A 22,078-nucleotide genomic window follows, 5' to 3' on the forward strand; every position below is an offset into this window, starting at 1 on the left:
CTGTAAATGACAGAGTGAAAAGAAGGAAGCCTGTACAGAATAAAAATATTCCAAAACATGCATCTTGTTTGCAATAAGGCACTAAAGTCAAACTGCAAAAAATGTGGCGGGTAACATGCTTGTCATCGGTAAGGGCTAGGGAGTTTTTTTTAGGATAAAAAGAAACTGAATAGAGCCAAGCACAGGCAAAATCCTAGAGGAAAACCTGGTTCAGTCTGCTTTCCAACAGACACTAGGAGACAAATTCACCTTTCAGCAGGACAATAACCTAAAACACAAGGCCAAATATACAGTGGAGTTGCTTACCAAAGCGACATTGAATGTTCCTGAGTGGCCTAGTTACAGTTTGGACTTAAATCTACTTGGAAATCTATGGCAAGACTTGGAAATGGCTGTCTAGCCATGATCAACAACCAATTTGAAAGAGATTGAAGCATTTTTAAAAGAATAATGGGCAAATATTGTACAATCCAGGTGTGCAAAGCTCTTAGAGACTTACCCAGAAAGACTCACAGCTGTAATCGCTGCAAAAGGTTATTCTAACAAGTATTGACAAAGGGGTGTGAATACTTATGTAAATTTAATATTTCTGTATTTAATTTTCAATAAATTTGCAAAAATTTCTAAAAACATGTTTTCACTGTCATTATGGGGTATTGTGTGTAGATTACAATACTTTCTGAAGGCAGTGTTTCTCTAATCTCTGAGTTGTATTATTGTATTGAAAGCCTTGGTAGCATAAATGTTTTATCACACACATGAACATGCAATGAATGTTTTCAGCAGACAAAAGGAAAAATGTATGACAGAATAAAATAAAATAAACTTTCAAAACAGCATAAATTCTAACCTTGTATTTAAACAACCCCCACCCACCCATCCCATCCTATCCTAAAGCAGCGAGCTATGGTGGCCTGTGCCTTTTGGTCTCCAGTTCTCTTTAGTTTTTCCTTATGTCAGCGTAGACCACTGGCTCCATCTTGTGGAATGAGTTGGGGTTCTTGGTGCCCGAGTGATCCAACTGGGCGTATATCAGCGGCCCCTGTTGTGATGAACATATGGATGGGTGGGGAGATCAGGAAAAAGGGAGGGGGGAAAACTGTGTTAGTAAAAATACACGTCACACTGGTTCAGCTGTTAAGTTCAAACGGCCGACTGCAGATGGAAGCCTGTAACAATGGCAGATTGTTAGTGCTCAGTCAGCGGTAGAAATTACACCCTGAAGATGACAAGAGCAGCCCAGATTGTTGTTGTTCCCCCCCGGAACTACATCTGGGCTGCTCTTGTCATCTTCAGGGTGTAATTTCAACCGCAACTGAGCACTAATCTAAGAATCACACAAGTCTAAACTAATTTAAAAAACGTGAAAATCATAGGAAATATAGTGCTTTCAGAAAATATTCATACCCCTTGACTTACAGTTTAACATGTTGTTGTGTTACAGCCTGAATTCAAAATGGATTAAATATATGTTTTTTTTCTAACCCATCTACACACAACACCCCATAATGGCAAAGTGAAAACATTTACATAAGAATTCACACCCCTGAGTCAATACTTTGTAGAAGCACCTTTGGCAGCGATTACAGCTGTGTGTTTTTCTGGGTAAATCTAAGAGCTTTCCACATGTGGATTGTGCAACATTTGCCCAGTATTCTTTTCAAAATTCTTCAAGCTCTGTCAAATTGGTTGTTGATCATTGCTAGACAACCATTTTAGTCTTGCCATAGATTTGCAAGTAGATTTAAGTCAAAACTGTAACTCTGCCACATTCACTGTCTTCTTGGTAAGCAATACCAGTGTATATTTGGCCTTGTGTTTTAGGTTATTGTCCTGCTGAAAGGTGAATTTGTCTCCCAGTGTCTGGTGGAAAGCAGACTGAACCATGTTTTCCTCTAGGATTTTGCCTGTGCTTAGCTCCATTTCATGTATTTTTTATCCTGAAAAACTCCCCAGTCCTTAACAATTACAAGCATAACCAAAACATGATGCAGCCACCACTATGATTGAAAATATGGAGAGTAATGTGTTGCCCCAAACATAACACTTTGTATTCACGACAAAAAGTTCATTGCTTTGCCACATTTTTTACAGTATTACTTTAGTGCCTTGTTGCAAAACAGGATGCATGTTTTGGAATATTTTTATTCTGTACAGGCTTCCTTCTTTTCACTCTGTCAATTAGGTTAGTATTGTGGAGTAACTACAATGTTGTTGATACATCCTCAGTTATCCTATCACAGCCATTAAACTAACTGTTTTAAAGTCACCAATGGCCTCATGGTGAAATCCCTGAGCAGTTTCCTTCCTCTCCGGCAACCGAGTTAGGAAGGACGCCTGTATCTTTGTAGTGAATTGGTGTATTGCTACACCATCCAAAGTGTTATTAATAACTTCACCATGCTCAAAGGGATGTTCAATGTATGCTTTTTTCATTTTTACCCATCTACCAATAGGTGCCCTTCTTTGCGAGGCATTGGAAAACCTCCCTGGTCTTTGTGGTTGAACCTGTGTTTGAAATTCACTGCTCGACTGCTGGACCTTACAGACAATCAGCTTTTCATTTTTTTTTAAAAATTGGCCATTTCTGAAAACATAATTCCACTTTGACATTATGGGGTATTGTGTTTAGGCCAGTGACCCAAAAAATCTCAATTTAATAAATTTTAAATTCAGGCTGTAACACAACAAATGAGAGGCGCCTCTCATTTCTGTCCGTCACAAGATCAGCAAACGAAACCAGTCGACCGGCAAAGTTGACCGCAAACAAACACCCTCAGAGACACAGAAAGAATAAAAGGTTATTCTTTTCCCAGACATAGGCCTGCAATATCAGTTTCATCAGAGGCCTCCTATGAACATTCATAAGCAATGCATAACACCTTCATATGCACTACATGAACATCTATGCATGCTTATGTCAGCAACAGCAGCTTTGCAAAAAGGTATGCCGTGACGCTCCGGCCTGCTGTTGTTGACATAAGCATTTAGAGCTCAACCTAAATGAGAGGTCTCACACATTACTAGTGAATGTATTATGTTGTTCAGTGATCACCAATCCTAGTCCTGAAAAGCTACAAGATGTGCAGGCTTTTGTTTCAGTCCAGCACCAAAACACCTAATCAATTCAATAACAATTTATGATTATTTGGATCAGGTGGGTCACTGCTGGGCTAGAACAAAAGCCTGCTCCAGGCCCAGGGTTGGTGACCACTGAAGTCAGTCTGCAGAGAAGGGGTATCCGCCTCCAGTACTTGAGGGCCACAATGTCTAGGGGTCTCTACCTTAGACTTAAAAGGGACATTACACTTCAAAATCAAAGCATGTCAGATGTTTTCAGACCTTAAAAGTTATCCAACTTCAAGATAAGTCCACATTAGGGCTGGGCAGTATACCGTATTTTACTATATACCGTTTTGATGCACGGACCAATTTGGGTTTTTACATTACCTTCTATAACAGTATTTGAATGTTTGGTTTGTTAAATGTGAAAGACCGTGTGTAACATCCATTTTTATAGTTTACACCGCTACTTGAGTCATCCCTCTCCGCTCTATCTCCATTACGCTTTCCACACAGACCTAGCCCCGGCCCCTGTCACTCAAGGAGCGCATTTGTTGTTGCTTGACCACGAGATACTTGCGTTCAGTCTGCATGGTCAATGAAGCACAAGTAACAATGTTGATGACAACGATGATGTTTTCACTTTGCTTCTTAATATAAATCCACTAGCGTTCTATAATTACACTACAAGTTTGTGTTTCTTCCATCTGTGAGGTTCTATTTTCTAATAATTGGATTGAAGTGATGAATAGCTTAGAAGGAATGCATTAATGAGGAGCATAGGTTTGAACTATACTGATATAAATTGTTTCACATAACAGGCTGTGATTCATGTGAGGAACGTTAGGGGCTAGGATGAGATAAAACTTGTATTTCTTATAGATAAGACTTGTATTTCTCACAGATATGAACACTGCTTCTTTGTGATCTGTGAACCTTCCAAGGACATGGGTACTGCAAAAAAAGTGCTAACTCCACAGGTTGTTATGATAAACTTATGCCTGGCAACAGTGTGCAACAAATGGAGCGCCGAGGGATTGGGACCAACCCGTGCGCCAACGGATTGGCTGAGTAAGTCTAAACCACGCTCAGTCTACTCTGATTGGTCAGCAGAGAGGTGGGAACTCTCTCTCTCTCTCAGAGTAGTTGAGGAAGAACCGGTAACAATGGATTCAGTTCTCTGAGTGCCCTGCGAGGTATTTCAGTGGACCCGTATATACGAACCTTCATACTTATCATACATACATTTTGCATATAATAAATTTAGCTTGGATTGAAGATCTCTTGATTCTTATTCCAATACCAGATTTGAATTACGCAATTTCTAACAATTGGTGACCTCCGACTGTGATCTGGTAGCGGAACTTCGCTGGGATTCATCCAGCCTATTGGACATCGCTGTCGTCGAACCGTGTGTTTCACAAAGTGCCCGGGCTTCTAAAAACACAGGTAAGCAGACACCTATTGTTTATATAACTAAAGTTCTGCATATTGGCTTTATCCAAATTAATTTTGTGAAACACCTGTTTGATGTAAGTGACCTCTATTATGAAATCATGTTGATAAAATTTTAGTTTACTAACTTATTATAAAATGCAAAATGTTTGATAAATGTGAGGGTTAAAAGCCATGGTATATTGAGTATTGTTCCACAGAAGAGAGGTTCTGGGAAAATACTGAAATCCCCAGACTAGGTACCACCGGGGGTGGGCTGGGGATATAGGGAATTATTGGATAAAAGTGTGTACGCTATTTGTCACTATATTCCATAAAAAGCTATTGTCATTGTATCAGTCTAGGCTGAATATAATTGGGAACATAGACTAATGAATATATTGTCATTGTATCAGTCTGGGCTGGATATAATTGGGAACATAGACTAATGAATATATTGTCATTGTATCAGTCTAGGCTGAATATAATTGGGAACATAGACTAATGAATATATTGTCATTGTATCAGTCTGGGCTGGATATAATTGGGAACATAGTCTGGATATAGTTAGGATCATAGGACAGCACTCGAGTGTGTACGCTATTTGTCACTATATTCTATAAAAATCTATTGTCATTGTATCGGTCTGGGATGGATATAATTGGGAACATAGTTTGAATATAGTTGGGATCATAGGACAGCACTCCTAAAAACTTAGAAGACAGTATAAATCGCCATTTGTCGTTGTACTTAGGTATTGGCCGGGACAACTGGGAACATGGGTAGATACTGCAAATTAGTAGAGAGTATAAACTTATTGTCTTTGCACCAATAGGGTACAAATGGGAACATAAGTGAGATACTGCAAATTAGTAGAGAGTATAAACTTATTGTCTTTGAACCAATAGGGTACAAATGGGAACATAAGTGAGATACTGCAAATTAGTAGAGAGTATAAACTTATTGTCTTTGCACCAATAGGGTACAAATGGGAACATAAGTGAGATACTGCAAATTAGTAGAGAGTATAAACTTATTGTCTTTGAACCAATAGGGTACAAATGGGAACATAAGTGAGATACTGCAAATTAGTAGAGAGTATAAACTTATTGTCTTTGCACCAATAGGGTGTAAATGGGAACATAATAAATAGAGTAGGTTAAACGAAAGGGGTAAGGGCGTGGCAACGTACCTATTGTTGGTACTTTAAAAGTTAGACAGTGCGGGTGTTGTCGTATGCATGAGAGTGTGAATGATAAACCTGTATACCTTGATAGAAAATTAATTGGGAATTAAAACGTCTGTGGCTGTCCAAACTGTATAATTTTGGGATAACTGTTGGGTTTGTGGTTGCTTAAACCATATAACCCGTTAAAAACAATTGGGAACATAAAGCTAAAGTGATGAATTGTGTGACTGAACTGAAACGGTTGAGCTGATATGTTTGAACTGTGCCGTTTGGTGTTAGACATAGCATAATTCTGGTTATAGGTGCTTGGGTTGAGGCTTTTTTGTTGATTATTTGATGTAATGTTTGATGTTTGACCCTGCAAAATACTGGTTAAACAATTAGACTGAAATAATTCGGTTTATCGTTTAAATATAAACGTGCACCAACTTTAACTATTTAGGTGGGAATGATTTGATTTAAATAAATAGACTAAAGTACCTTAAATAACGACAGAATATTGGAAACACTAACAAGAAACACAGCTCCTCAAAAGCTGAAGAGAGAGTTGCGAGGGGAGGGGCTGGAGAGAGCGAAAGTGTGGCTTTTGGAGCCAGGAAAGACTGGGAGTTGGCTGGGAACACCACGGGGTGATTATTTGAGAGGTGCCTGGGGGTTTCTGACGATGGATATTCTGAACTTGCTCACCCGAACGTAGACGTACGTCATGGGTGGGAAAGTGGAGAATATTCACATTTGCATTTTTTGTAATTTGGCAGACGCTCTTGTCCAGAGCGACTTGCAGGAGCGATTGGGGTTGAGTGCCTTGCTTGAGGGCACATCTGCAGATTTTTCGCCTGGTCGGCTCGGGGATTGGAACCGGCGACCTCTCGGTTGTTGGCGCGGCGCTATTGATCACTAAGCTGCCTGCCGCCCCATATGAGTTTAGGGTTGTGGCGTTGTTTGATCATGTGATAAGGTTTAATGGCTAATCGGACCATAACTAATGTGGTTATGGAAGTAATGTATAGGTAGGGGAGAGCCAATAGGGGGCTCCATTGAACTATTATGGTTTATTTTGCATTTCAATGGCATAAGGTGAAATCTGTATGCATGAGGGGAATTCGATTATGTATTATTATAGTATTATGGACACTCCGTAATAAATAAACTGAACCAAACAAGACGTTACTACAGCAATAGAGAATAGTTAATGTTGTTACGTTAGTTCTTAAACCCGATGATAGAGGTAAATGCAGAACGCTGTTAGAGAGTGTGTTTTATTTTTGCTACTAGGGTGTTTGAGACGGAAGGGCTGGCTAGACGGGGGGTGATGACGTGGCGTGATGACGTGGCTGGTTGTGAGAAAAGAAAGTATTTACTTTGAGAGAATCGCAGATGGGAGAATAGCGCCAGCCTGTGGTGGGTTCTGGAATTGTTACATAAAACAAACTTATATTTTAAACTAAAGTGATGGAGTAGGCTACAATTATAACATTATCAGAAAAAAGGCACAATTTAATGTGAAATAGTTATTACAATTATTATGGATAGTTATTACAGTTATTATCATTGATCCAGTAATGATAGAAGGATAGTAGAGGAAAAGCAAGGGATTTAATCTCATTTAGGGAAGTTATATTAGGAAGAAAATACCATTAAATGAGGGAACATTTGATGTAACCGTGATTGTATTGGCTAAAAACTCAAATATGACATTTACAGGGGGGACAGGAACAATAGAAGGGGAGACAGATTTTCCTAGGGGGTTGAACAAATAATTGATAATGGATCATTTGAGATGAGATCACATGTAGCAGAGTTAGGGTAATCAATTAAATAATCATTGTATACTCGAGGAATTTTGAGTGGTTTTATGGATTAGTTATGAGGAATTAGATTGATCCAAACAATTATTGATGGGTTAAGACTGGGGATATCTGTATCATGTTTTGTGTGTACTACCATCTTTAGATTATAACCAGGAGAAAGAGATTAGCTCATCTCAGTTAGGCAGTATTTAGGTCATAAAAGTGAGCTACCAAATTAAGTGAGGCCTGGCTATTTGTGGTTGTTTTTCAAATTGGGTTTTTCAAACAAAAAACAACACACCTAGTATTATGTTTATAAGCTTTGTTGTTTCAATTTTGGGGGGTTTTCAGCAGGTCAAGGGTGATAGGTCTTAGAGGAACACACACAGTGAATTTTATGGAGTTTTTTAGGTTTTGGGGTATATATGATTTCTTATGAGAATGAATTGATAATAACTGTAGGACTTAATGAACACTTGGGATAACTAACATTTATGAAATATTTAGAATTAATAATTAGAATAATGGTAATGTTGGTTATACTATGGGATGGAACAGTTCATTGAATAATTTCAATTGCCTCTGAACTCTGTTTTAACCTTCTGGTGTTAATTAATCATCCACACTAGTAAATTCTAAAGGCATGAGAGGAGGACTTTAAGATAGTTTATTTTACTAAGTTGAGGGTAATTTATAGTACTGTGAAAATTGTGAAGAAGATTATAATTTGGTAATAGTATATTTGATTTGAACCATTAAATAACAGAAGAGAGAGTGGAGGGATGGCAATTGGATAATGAATTACCAATATTACCTAAGTGATTGTTTAGGTAGGTGGTAATAGACACATGGGCAAATCATGTGCCAAATGGGGGATGGATGGTATGGTAGGAGATGGTAGGATTAAATAATAAATATATACGAAGGAGATGACAAAATACTTAAAAAAAAAAAAGATTAGAAATTGAGAGCTGAACATGTATGTGTGAAGATAGTTTATTAACCACACCCGTATGTCAGAGGTTTTGTGCCCCACAGGTGAACTAAAGGAGAAGGTGACCCACTATCTAACCAGGAGACAGGGTGTGGATCCAGTCCCTAAAAGAAGAAAAACTGGAAGCAGGCCTGTTGGGAAGGGCCCTATCAAGTCCTATTAGATCCACCTGGGTGCATGTCACACACTGCAAAACACTGCAAAAAGGTAAACCCAATTACACCTGACGAACAAACACAGAGTTAGGAGAAAGAACCGATCACCACTAGGACTCGGGGGTTGGCTCCTTAACGAAGATTCCCTTACCCTGTCTGATCATCCCTGTGTGAGTTCGATAGAAGGTAAAGCAATGGGTTGGCCTCTGGCGTCTGACATGTTCTCAGGGCAAGGGTGGGGATTCACAGGTCTCCTGACGGTAGGTAGCTGTCTGATTGTGGGGGCCATATTCCTAGCACACTCAGACCCTCCTGATCAGCCAGAAGTAGTAGTTAACCTAACACAAGTTGATAAAATAATACCTGAGCACAGTCTACGAAGGCATAGGAGACAGCTAACACATATGCAAACGGCTAGTTAGTCTTTTCTTAGCAAATTGGCCTAAATCGTGTTAGCCGCTAACGCTAATCGCTAGTTAGCAAGCTAGCTAATAAATGTACTGAGATAGAGCAAACGTAACTAGCGATACAGCCTGATAATACCAGTGATGGTGTAGACCTAAATCAGCATGTTGTTTGTGCAACAGTATCTTCTAAATCAAAGAGGAATACGTGAATGTTAGCTACATGAAGTAGCTAAGAGAAAACATTCAATGTTGTCAAAGATTATATGGTCCCCTAGGAAACACTTTAGTTCCTACCCTATCACAATAACTACTCCCTGTCATTTTCATTCGGTGTCATGTCAAACAACACTGTATTCAAAGTGGCACTATTATATTCTAACTATAGAATTACAATAATCATTCCATTTCCATGATTCCAACAGTTCACTCAGGGATGTAGCTCAGTTGGTAGAGCATGGCGTTTGCAACACCAGGGTTGTGGGTTCGATTCCCACGGGGGGGGGGGGCCAGTATGAAAAATAAAAAAATAATGTATGCACTCACTAACTGTAAGTCGCTCTGGATAAGAGCGTCTGCTAAATGACGTAAATGTAAAAATGTAATGTGTTTTGCTCAAACCGCAATTGCAACATTTGGTTAAGAATAAGACCTAGATTGTTTGCCCATATCATGCAGCCCTACATGGCAGCATGGAAATGACCTCAAATGAGTGCAGGAAATGCAGAAATTGATAAATTGTTTTTGGTTGAAGATGAATTGAACTGTATAAAACAAATCAGAATGGAGAAAGACCCATTGAATTAACTTAGAATGTATGTGTTGCCACCCTAGGGTCACACACTACTCATAAAGCAAATACCGTCAACATTAAAAAAAATACTGGGATATTATATTTTGTCCATATCGCCCAGCCCTAGTCCACGTCTCATGCCAACGGTTGTGTGAATCCAGCTATGCTTCAACACCAAATGAATGGGAAAGATAAGCACTGCAAATCTGGAACTTTCATGGCGCTTATATCTTCCATTGATTTTAGTTTGTGGCATATAGCTGGACCTACACAACAGATGGCCTGGGACGTGCACTCATCTCGACATTAGACTACTTTCTGAGGTCTGAAAACAAATGACAAATTTAATACCAGTGATTGGTTAGGGAGTGTGTCCACCTGGGTCATGTTCAGTAGGTAGAATAGTCAACATTTTGTTACAATGTTCCCGTACTTAACACGACCCTGGTTTTCCAGGTCTGAAATCAGATGGATGAAAAACTAAAGAACATTGACAAGCTGACACAGAAGCCATCAAGGAGATCAGCTTGAAACCCTATGCTGTAGTAGCCAAATGTTGGCTTGACTGACAGCAATAGAGTTGGCAAGAGCACAAATAGATCTGAGCGAGGGTAATGCTGTAGTGCAGATGAAATCCTGCGACTAGTGAGGTCTGGCCGCCAGAGAACCTGCCCACTCGACCCCATTCCCTCCCCCCTTCTCCAGACGATCTCTGGAGACCTTCTCCCATTCCTCATCAACTCATCCCGGACCACTGGCTGCGTCCCCTCTGACTTCAAAACGGCCCGAGTCGCTCCCCTCCTCAAGAAACCAACACTCGACTCATCATACATCAAAAACTATAGACCTGTATCCCTTCTTTCTTTTCTTTCCAAAACACATGAGCGTGCCGTTTCTGATCAACTCTCTCAGAACGATCTTCTTGACCCTAACCAGTCAGGCTTCAAGATGGATCACTCAACAGAGACTGCTCTTCTCTGTTTCACAGAGGCTCTCCGCACTGCCAAAGCTGACTCTCTCTCCTCTGTTCTCATCCTTCTAGGTCTCTCCACTGCCTTCGACACTGCAAACCATTAGATCCTCCTCTCCACCCTCTCAGGGCTGGGCATCTCAGGCTCTGCACACTCTTGGATTGCATCCTACCTGGCAGGCCGCTCCTACCAGGTGACGTGGAGAGGATCTGTGTCTGCTCCACATACTCTCACTACTGGTGTCCCCCAGGGCTCGGTTCTAGTCCCTCTCCTCTTCTCTCTATACACCAAGTCACTCCGCACCGTCATATCCTCACATGGTCTCTCCTATCATTGCTATGCGGATGACACTCAACTACATTTCTCCTTCCCCCCTTCTGACACCCAGGTGGCGACACATATCTCTGCGTGCCTGGCAGATATCTCAGCTTGAATGTCAGCCCACCACCTCAAGCTCGACAAGACGGAGCTGCTCTTCCTGCCTGGGAAGGCCTGCCCGCTCAAAGACCTCTCCATCACGGTTGACAACTCCACAGTGTCACCCTCCCAGAGTGCAAAGAGCCTTGGAGTGACCCTGGACAGCACCCTGTCGTTCTTAGCAAACATCAAAGCAGTGACTCGCTCCTGCAGGTTCATGCTCTACAACATCCGTACCTCACACAGGAAGCGGCGTAGGTCCTAATCCAGGCACTTGTCATTTCCCGTCTGGACTACAACAATTAGCTGTTGGCTGGGCTCCCCGCTTGTGCCATCCAACCCCTGCAACTTATCCAGAACGCTGCAGCCCGCCTGGTTTTCAACCTTCCCAAGTACTCCCATGTCACCCCACTCCTCCGCACACTCCACTGGCTTCCAGTCAAAGCTCGCATCCACTACAAGACCATGGTGCTTGCCTACAGAGCAGCAAGAGGAACTGCCTCTCCCTACCTTCAGGCTATGCTCAAACCCTACACCCCAACCTGAGCACTCCCTTCTGCCACCTCTGGTCTCTAGGACCTCCCACCCCGACGGGAGGGCAGCTCCTAGTCCAAGCTCTTTCGATACTTACTATGCCTGTAGTATGTGGTTGTCCCACCTAGCTATCTTAAGATGAATGCACTAACTGTAAGTCACACTGGATAAGAGCGTCTGCTAAATTACTAAAATGTAAATGTAAAATGTAGTGCATCTCAGCTCTAGTTAGTTAGTGTATCCCTCTCCACCCTGTATGTGTCTCCTGGGCGACGGTGGGTGTGGATGGTCGGTTTGAGTCACTCACTGTAGCTCCTACCTGGACCGGGGCGGAGGGGCTGCTACACCTGGAGCCCTCCAAGCTGGACTCTGGTTTTTTCCCTCCCATGGGTGTGGCGTGGGAGCTCACACTCTCCACTGAGGTGCAGCTAGTTTTTGCGCCGTGCGAGGGGTTTGCAAATCAGAGGAGAAGGTTTGTTTTGTGCAGTTCGGGAAGCATTGGCGCACAGAGAAATTGTCGACATAGACAGACACAGACACACACACACAGGAGAAGACTTATGGGACAAAAATGCAAATCAGAGATGGGCAGATTCTGCATGGGTTATGCGGCACATTTCTAAATGACTGCTCCTAGTGGTTGGGAGGAGAGCTTGGCAGGAGTGACATTCATTGGGTAGAGACACTGTAATGGAAGATTAACAAGGCATGCATTTGTATGGGCACAAGGCACAAATTCAAATAAAAGATAGTATTTTATCCTATGGAAGACATTAACTGATTAACTAAGAAAAAGCATCAAAAAAATAAATAATAAAACTGACTTAAAAACCAATTAGTTTACCTAATAGCCTATACTACAATCAATTGGTCAATAAGTAAGAGAATAAATAAAGAAGTGGATTAGAGAAAAACAACATTCCCCACCCCAAAGATGTGGTCACCCACTTGAGCGATTAGTGTTGTGTACATTCAGATCATACCAATGTCAGTCAGTGGTCCACTAAACACTGAAGAGCAAACATGGCACTCCTCCGAATCAACACACACACACACCATGTATGTGTCCCAAATGGCACCCTATTCCCTACATAGTGCACTACTTTTGACAAGAGCCCTATAGGCCCTGGTCAATAGTAGTGCACACAATATAGGAAATAGGGTGCCATTTGGGATGCACATACAGTGGGGAGAACAAGTATTTGATACACTGCCGATTTTGCAGGTTTTCCTACTTACAAAGCATGTAGAGGTCTGTAATTTTTATCATAGGTACACTTCAACTGTGTGAGACGGAATCTAAAACAAAAATCCTGAAAATCACATTGTATGATTTTTAAGTAATTAATTTGCATTTTATTGCATGACATAAGTATTTGATCACCTACCAACCAGTAAGAATTCCGGCTCCCACAGACCTGTTAGTTTTTCTATAATAAGCCCTCCTGTTCTCCACTCATTACCTGTACTAACTGCACCTGTTTGAACTCGTTACCTGTATAAAAGACACCTGTCCACACACTCAATCAAACAGACTCCAACCTCTCCACAATGGCCAAGACCAGAGAGCTGTGTAAGGACATCAGGGATGAAATTGTAGACCTGCACAAGGCTAGGATGGGCTACAGTACAATAGGCAAGCAGCTTGGTGAGAAGGCAACAACTGTTGGCGCAATTATTAGAAAATGGAAGAAGTTCAAGATGACGGTCAATCACCCTCGGTCTGGGGCTCCATGCAAGATCTCACCTCGTGGGGCATCAATGATCATGAGGAAGGTGAGGGATCAGCCCAGAACATCACGGCAGGACCTGGTCAATGACCTGAAGAGACCTGGGATCACAGTCTCAAAGAAAACCATTAGTAACACACTACGCCGTCGTGGATAAAAATCCTGCAGCGCACGCAAGGTCCCCCTGTTCAAGCCAGCGCATGTCCAGGCCCGTCTGAAGTTTGCCAATGACCATCTGGATGATCCAGAGGAGGAATGGGAGAAGGTCATGTGGTCTGATGAGACAAAAATAGAGCTTTTTGGTCTAAACTTCACTCGCCGTGTTTGAAGGAAGAAGAAGGATGAGTACAACCCCAAGAACACCATCCCAACCGTGAAGCATGGAGGTGGAAACATCATTCTTTGGGGATGCTTTTCTGCAAAGGGGACAGGACGACTGCACCGTATTGAGGGGAGGATGGATGGGGCCTTGTATCGCGAGATCTTGGCCAACAACCTCCTTCCCTCAGTAAGAGCATTGAAGATGGGTCGTGGCTGGGTCTTCCAGCATGACAATGACCCGAAACACACAGCCAGGGCAACTAAGGAGTGGCTCCGTAAGAAGCATCTCAAGGTCCTGGAGTGGCCTAGCCAGTCTCCAGACCTGAACCCAACAGAAAATCTTTGGAGGGAGCTGAAAGTCTGTATTGCCCAGCGACAGCCCCCGAAACCTGAAGGATCTGGAGAAGGTCTGTATGGAGGAGTGGGCCAAAATCCCTGCTGCAGTGTGTGCAAACCTGGTCAAGACCTACAGGAAACGTATGATCTCTGTAATTGCAAACAAAGGTTTCTGTACCAAATATTAAGTTCTGCTTTTCTGATGTATCAAATACTTATGTCATGCAATAAAATGCAAATGAATTACTTAAAAATCATACAATGTGATTTTCTGGATTTTTGTTTTAGATTCCGTCTCTCACAGTTGAAGTGTACCTATGATAAAAATTACAGACCTCTACATGCTTTGTAAGTAGGAAAACCTGCAAAATCGGCAGTGTATCAAATACTTGTTCTCCCCACTGTATATCCTCCATTTTGAATAATAAGGTCAGTTTGTTCACTCTCTACAAGATCTCTCGGCTCACATCTAACCAGGGGATGTATTAAGTGTCTCAAAGTAGGATAAACTATAGAAAAACTATATGCATTTGATTTAAAATATATAAAATATAATTTATACATTTAAAAAATGTGATAGAAATGAATCTGAGGTGGCAAGTAGTCTAGCGGTTAGAGCGTTGGGCTAATAACCAAAAGGTCGCTGGTTCGAATCCCCGAGCCTACAAGGTGAAAAATCTGTAGTTGTGCCCTTGAGCAAGGCCTAATTGCTCCTGTAAGCTAAATGACTAAAAGGTAATCTTGAAACTCTGTTAGCATTTAGCTTTTTGTGAGACTTGAAGAACATGTGTATGTTGTTCAGAAGGTAGTGTTAGAGGAAACAGGAGAGCCATATGACAGTGAGACAGAAGAGGGAGGAATTAGTGGTTAGTAGTGGATGAGTAACATGTGAGTGACAGACAACAACATGAACGTTAGATGACAAGCCAAGCTTAACGATGCGCTTTTTATCCTCCACTGTGGGCACTGACAGACAGGATATCTCTCATCTTTCTACATTTTTGTCAATAATTATGGTAGATTTGGATGATAGGCTAATTAAAAAAACATTCCGAATTGAGTCTAGATGCATAGTTTTAATCGCAGTGTTAAAAAAGTATCTATTTAAATCTAATGTGATATACAACCCAAACAAAATTATTTTAACCTAGATAATTTCATGAGAAAAAAAAAATTGAAAGTCGTACACATTGGTGTTTTACTGTATACCCATTACAATCAGGGATGGGCAACTTTGATGGCGGTGGGGGCCACAAAATCTGAACTCATCATGAGGGGCCGTAGTGGCTCGCGGGTCTGCGTACCCACATTCATACATACATGCAGTCATAGCTGGCCCTAGCATTTTGGGGGCATTTTTGCAATTCTACACATTTTGCCATGGGGAGTAGAGAAAATGTTTGCAGTTTTTAATATGATATCTGGCAAGACAAACTTACCCATCTTAAAAATATTAGTCGACATGGGCTAATTGAGTGACTGCCAGTGACTGCAAGTGACGAAATTGCACCTTGTGTATTCTACTATTCTAACTCTCAACATTGTTGAGACCCCTCCTGTGTTGGGGGGAAATTGATTCGCAGGCCTACAAAAGGGGAGCCTCCGCCAATTGCCCATTCCTGCGACTTACTATTCCGTTAGTCAACACCTCCCCTACTTATTTGGGTGTGCGTCAACTAATGCTTTATATTAGACCTAAGTCATGAAAAAACCTTGAAACCATCTTGTGATTCAGGTAGAAAAGAGGGAAATGTCTACAATTAGCATTTAGCCTACCCTCTAAACACCTTCTAGTCAGAACTAGCGTGACTTCCTCTACTCACATCTCTCATGGTAAACCAGGAGCACCCATTTGAGCTAAGCAGATCTGACACCTACTAGGTCAGTAAGTACTTCATGGTTATAGGGCATTTACAAGTACTGCTGGTACAATCTAACCCCACGTAGTCAGCACACAGACACACTGGAAAGTCCAGCCGCGTCTATCGACTGAGTTTTCATTTAAGGTTATTTCGGACACAGACACACTTTTAATCACAAACGTGTTACTGTATTATTCCAAGAGAGAGGGCATAAGCGACAATCCACCGTAACCCAACCCCCATATCCCATGCAGCGGAGTTAGGGCTAAGTGTTAAGATCTGCTGACTAAGAACGTGTGTGTGTGTGTGCGTGACCCAGAAACACGCCAGGGGCGAGGTTGGGAAGGAGAGAGAAGAAGAGATATTCAGGCAGGCCCCACAACCAAACAGTCCATTAAAACATCATTTTGAAAGTAGACCTCCAATCACTGCAAGGGGCGCTTTCAGAAAAAAAGACAGCTATGAACATCTGATGCGTAATTTCTGCAGAGATGAAGTTCCTTTTGATTGACCTTGTCAAGAACCATTGACCGCATGCAGTAACGGTTTGACAGTAGAGCAGTCGTCGCACACAATTGGAAATTACACTGAGTATAGAAAACATTAAGAGCACCTGTTCTTTCCATGACATAGACTGACCAGGGGAATCCAGGTGAAAGCTATGATCTCTTATTGATGTCACTTGTTAAATCCACTTCAAATCAGTGTAGATGAAGGGGAGGAGACAGGTTAAAGAAGGATTTCTAAGCCTTGAGACAATGGAGACATGGATTGTGTATGTGTGCCATTCAGAGGGTGAATGGGCAAGAAAAGATTGAAGTGCATTTTAAAGGTGTATGGTAGTAGGTGCCAGGCGCACAGGTTTGTGTCAAGAACTGCAACACTACTGGGTTTTTCACGCCACCCACCACCCAAAGGAAATCCAGCCAACTTGACACAACTGTAGGAAGCATTGGAGTCAACATGGGCCAGCATCCCTGTGGAATGCTTTTGACACCATGTAGAGTACATGCCCTGACGAATTGAGGCTGTTCTGAGGGCAAAGGGGGGGGTGCAACTCAATATTAGGAAGGTGTTCCTAATGTTAGGTATACTCAGCGTATATCACCAGGATAAAAGACTCCTCTGTGTGATTTCTTTTGTTTGATCAAATATTTCATTTTTAGATACCTCCTAAAATACTCTACAGATACTGATGGTCAGGTGTAATGATTGATACTGACCAAAGTCAAGTTATTAAAGTACTATTAAAGCTATCTACTACCTTGATGGTAATTCAAGGGAGAATGCCTTACCCTTCGTATTCATGGCTGGTTTGATACCTCTTAATGATCAGGCAGGTAACCACAGCGATGAGGATAAGCCCGATGACGCACACGGCGCCCACTATGACAGCCGTGTTGTCTTGAGGGAGAGACTCTGCAAAACAAGACAACGTAAGCATCGAAACATCATCATACAACATTACAATTATGTTACAAAGTCACAGCTGTGCAAATACTACTAGGGCCTTATACAATATTGTAAAACATTATTTAACTTAGTAGGGAATCAATGAAATGAAGTATATCATAATACATCAGTGAAAATTGAATTAGGCTAAACAAATTATACAGATTTTATAGGGCCTAATACTACCAGTTCAATGTTTGAGACGTTAAATCAGTGTTAGTGTTAAAATTGTGAATCTCTTGTACGAGTGTTTCTCAACCCCTGGTTAGTAAGACGTTGTTAATCCCTCCGTTAGTTTGTTAGGTGAAATGTATTTTCTGGCTGTTTTATTCCAAGTCATCCTTCAATGTGAGAGATATTGGTCAGGTCCTATTGAAAAGTGAATTGAGTTTTGCTGTACTGTTGTGAATCTATTTGCAAGTTTACCTTTGATAACAACCTTGAGCTGTGTCTGAGCGGCGGTGCCAGATATGTCGGGCGGGTTAATAACGGCACACGAGTAGGTGCCGTTGTCGTTGAACTGCGCCTCGATTAAATGGACTGAGGCATCTTTTTTGTTCAGGTCTCCCGCCCATTTCACCCTGTCTTTGAATTGAGCCACGCTCCCTGGGTAGTGCTTCCCAGAAGTGTAATAGAAAATCTAAAAAAAGACATCGGAAAAAATAATGTTGATATAAAGAATGACTGAAGAGAAAATAGATAGTGCAAGAATTGCACACAATGGCGGCATCCCATTTGACACCCTATTCCCTTTATAGTGCACTACGTCTGAGCATGCCCATGGGGCTCTGGTCAAAATTAGTACACTAGGCTATATAGGGAATATGTTTCCATTTGGGACATAGCCAATGACTAAGGACTCATAACAGGAAATGGGAAAGACAAGCAAACAGGTTTAACCGTTGGGATGCTTATGGCTTACCTATATGACTGGGCACTTTTGCCAAGCAACAGCAAAACTGCAAATCTTACCCTGATACTGTGTGTTATGTTCGTATCTGCTACTGTACCAAACTGATTGGGCAATTTGTTTAGCATTTACATGACAGACAGATATCCTCAATAGTCATTTTGTTTAAAAGATGAGAGTGGACATATAGCTGTGTGGATTAGTGTGGGTGTTGGTGACTCCCTCTCCAACTACACTCTGTTACAAGGCCGGATACAAGCACATCATTACGGGCAAGATGAGCCAGCTTGCTAGATCTCTAGGGGAGGGAAATGGGAATACGGGGACTAGTTCCTACCATTACCATACAAATCCCAGCATTGCAAAAATGTATTTAACTTAAGAAACTGCTCTGTCAGGCTCAACACTTTTCCCACATAAACAGGTCAATGATACTGCCTCATTGAATTGTGGGTCATGTTCATTTGGCCACGAAATATTTTTATTTTGCAACAGGAAACAAAACATTTAGTTTCCTATTGGACAAGTCCAGGTAGCCCGTTTGGTGCCTAATGAACACGACCCAGTTCCTTTCTAGCTTCCTACCTATAATAACACACTATCTATATATATATATTGCACTGAACCAGAGGAGGGAAGGAGCATTGAATTCAAAGCTTAAGTTTGGAGAAACATGAAAGGGAAGGAGGCAGGTGGTCAGGAAGAAGTGGCCTAGAACATAACACAACCCTCCTCAGGCTCCTTTCCTTTCATTGGACCACTCACAAACACACGCACACTCCCTCACTCTTTTCTGTGGCAGTGGGCCTAAATAATACCAGGAAACATGTTGTGCTAGAACACCCCTCGGTGGAAGTTCTGAGAGAAAGCTCATGGGAGTTTCATGGACCTCAGAAAAAGAAAGGACTCACGGAAACGGCGTGTCCGGCGTCGGATCCCGCCGGGCGAAACGACCAGGTGACTGTGGCTGCACTGCTGATCACTTCCCTGGACTTGAAGGAACACTTGAGGATCCCCGTGGTGCCATTCTCAACCAGCACTTCCGCCGGGGTGTACAACTCTATGGCCAATGTTAGATTTAGACCTGTTGATAAAGAACCATCATTCAGTTTCTTTCTTAATGTATTCAACGTTGAGAAGCTGGGTGGGATTGGGGCTCTATAGGCACTTAAATGTATACATCAAAGCTTTGATGCTTTATAGCTGCTAGGCCTAAGTTTACCTAATACATCAGACTTTTACCATGGTTACCCAATGGCTATTCAGTCTGAAAGAAGTCACATGAGTCTCAAGCCAGAATGTTGAATACAATTATATTTCAACTTACTTTACCGGTTGTCCGTGCTGTTGGTCATTTTGACAGTAGTAAGTGAAGATAAAATGTCCACAAGAAAGTATTATTAACCTGACTTTTTGGGGCGCCGGTCTGTATATGGCTCTATCGGCTTGTATTTTCAATCTCGACGCATTGCACGTGATGCATAATATGTAAACAATAGCCAAATGTTGTCGACCGAAGCACGTTTCCTCGCAATCAGCTAGAAGTGCTTGCATCTCACTGCAACGTTCGGTTTGTGGTTTGGCTACTGTCAGCCATTGTTTACATATTTTGCAAGTGTTTACGTCCCCTGTGAATTGCGCCAGTATTGAAAATATAAACTGACAGAACCATATACAGACCAGCGTACTGAAAGTCGGGCTAATAACACTTCCCTGTGGATATTTTGTCTCAGATTACCTCCGACAAAGACAAAATCAGCAGACAACAGTTAAAGTCAATCCAAATGAAGTTTATTCAACAATCTGACTTGTAATGGGACTGTTCGGAAATGTTGAGGCTACAATGCTAGAGACGAGAGTGCAAGTCTTCCACTCTCGGCTTCTAAATAGGGACTAGGCCTAAGTCATTTCCAGCTATCGGAAAAGCGGATATAGAGACATTCGCTTCTGTGTTCTTACAACATAATCTGTGTTAGTGTAGTCACGATACCAGTATCGCGATTCAAGAAAGTAAGGAAGCAAAGGAAACAAAACCTGAAGGAAAACAGTCCTAATGTTGAAAAATAATAGCCTTATGTTGTCACCCAGAGTCACATTTGTTTATTTTGCAAGCTATAGCACGCAATATTTTACAAGAGTAGGTTTTAAAAAGGACCATAGAGTTAAGTCTGCTTCTGGGTTTTTTGCCAAAGGAAATCTGGTATCATAGTATTGCGATACTGGTATTGTGACAACACAAATCTGTGTTAACTAGTTTCGCATAGCTTAAAGCTTATACAGCGAGTTGTTCAACAGATTTCTGTACATATTTGGCAACATCTTCTCCATTTAGAGAGAGCCAGGTCAGAGAGGAAGGCATGCAGTGACAAAAACATGCTGACAGAGCAGAATGCAATAATAAAACAGCTGGACACTTCCCCTGCAAGCCTTTGAATTTCAACCCAACACAGACTTTGAGCAAGCAACACACAAATGGAAACCAAGTCCATTGGAAGCGATATGATATGGCATCTCAAAAGTGCAGTAGACCACAAATCATGCGATAAAATAACCATGGCTGACATTTTAACTTGTACACACAAAAAAACCAGATAGAACAAGGAGCCAGATGTTTCACCGGATGTATAAATCTAAAGCATCCGGTTGGAATTTCCACTCCCCACCAAATATGGCGAGGAGAGGAAGCCCAGTGTCCGAGTATGGAGCGAGATGGAACTGGGCCGACATTTTGCAGATTTTCTCATTGAAGAAAATCTTGAGCTCAATTAGGGACGGACGATCCCAGTATCGCGATACTCGTTAGTATCGTGGCAAGGAAACAAAGCACGAAGTGGATTTAATTTATTTAGGAAAACAGCCCTAGTGTTAGAAGCAAACATCATTATGTTGTCATCCAGAATCACATTCATTTATTTTCGAAGCTATAGCACACAATATTTTACATACAGCAGGTTTTTAAAGAACCAAAGAGTCGGTCTGCCTCGTGTTTTAATTTTTGCCATGGAAAAAACATTGCGATACTGGTATAGCCCCAACACTGGTGCACAAAGTTTTGTAGACTTGACCATTTGGCCAAGTTTCTAAAAATTGCATTGTTTAAAAGGAGTTCAAGTGCAAATGTAGATATTGCACACACACATTGCACATACTCCCTAACAGAAATATGCAAATACATGCTAGAACGGGCCAATAGGATCTCGCTAGTTGGTGCATGGCTCTGCCCACCTCCTTCCTTGTTCCGCACACTATACTTAATTTGTTCCCATTGCCAAATAAACTAATGAACTATCTTAGTTATAAATATATTTGCTAAAAATGACATAAGCTAAGTTAAATATTTTTTAACTTGCTGTACTATGAATCCATCATATTTAGTAAATAATAGGTAAATTCTTACTTATCATGCCAAAACAATAGATTTAGAGGTCATTATGTCAACCTCGCGTCTGTGTATTTTGAGATATTCTTTGGTATTTTGCCAACTAGCTACCTAGTTAACAAGCTAAGCTAATCAGACCCTAACCAGCTAGCTAACTAGCAGGTACTCTAGTTACTATCTGCATCACACGCCTTAATTTGAAATACGACTATCGTACCAAGTCACGCACTAAAGCTAACTATTATCGCCGTTTAGCTAGGTACAGTAGCCAGCTAACTAATGCATATTATGTTCGCAGTTATCTAGCATGCAAACTACTGTACTGGATAGCTCACTAACTAGCT

At 41.5% G+C, this 22,078-nt stretch overlaps 1 protein-coding gene across 1 annotated transcript; it reads right to left on the reverse strand.

Annotated features, from left to right (window-relative positions):
- Nucleotides 1-889: 889 nt before the first annotated feature.
- Nucleotides 890-19,439, reverse strand: LOC121573907 (myelin protein zero-like protein 1; the record flags this gene model as incomplete). Its single annotated transcript, XM_045217734.1, has 5 exons — nt 890-1,042; nt 12,064-12,172; nt 17,289-17,412; nt 17,872-18,085; nt 19,267-19,439. Coding segments are annotated over 5 exons (722 nt in total), but the record flags the coding sequence as incomplete, so codon positions are not given.
- Nucleotides 19,440-22,078: the final 2,639 nt, after the last annotated feature.

This window comes from Coregonus clupeaformis, unplaced genomic scaffold (assembly GCF_020615455.1).
Source record: "Coregonus clupeaformis isolate EN_2021a unplaced genomic scaffold, ASM2061545v1 scaf1206, whole genome shotgun sequence".
In the NCBI taxonomy this organism is placed as follows: domain Eukaryota; kingdom Metazoa; phylum Chordata; class Actinopteri; order Salmoniformes; family Salmonidae; genus Coregonus; species Coregonus clupeaformis.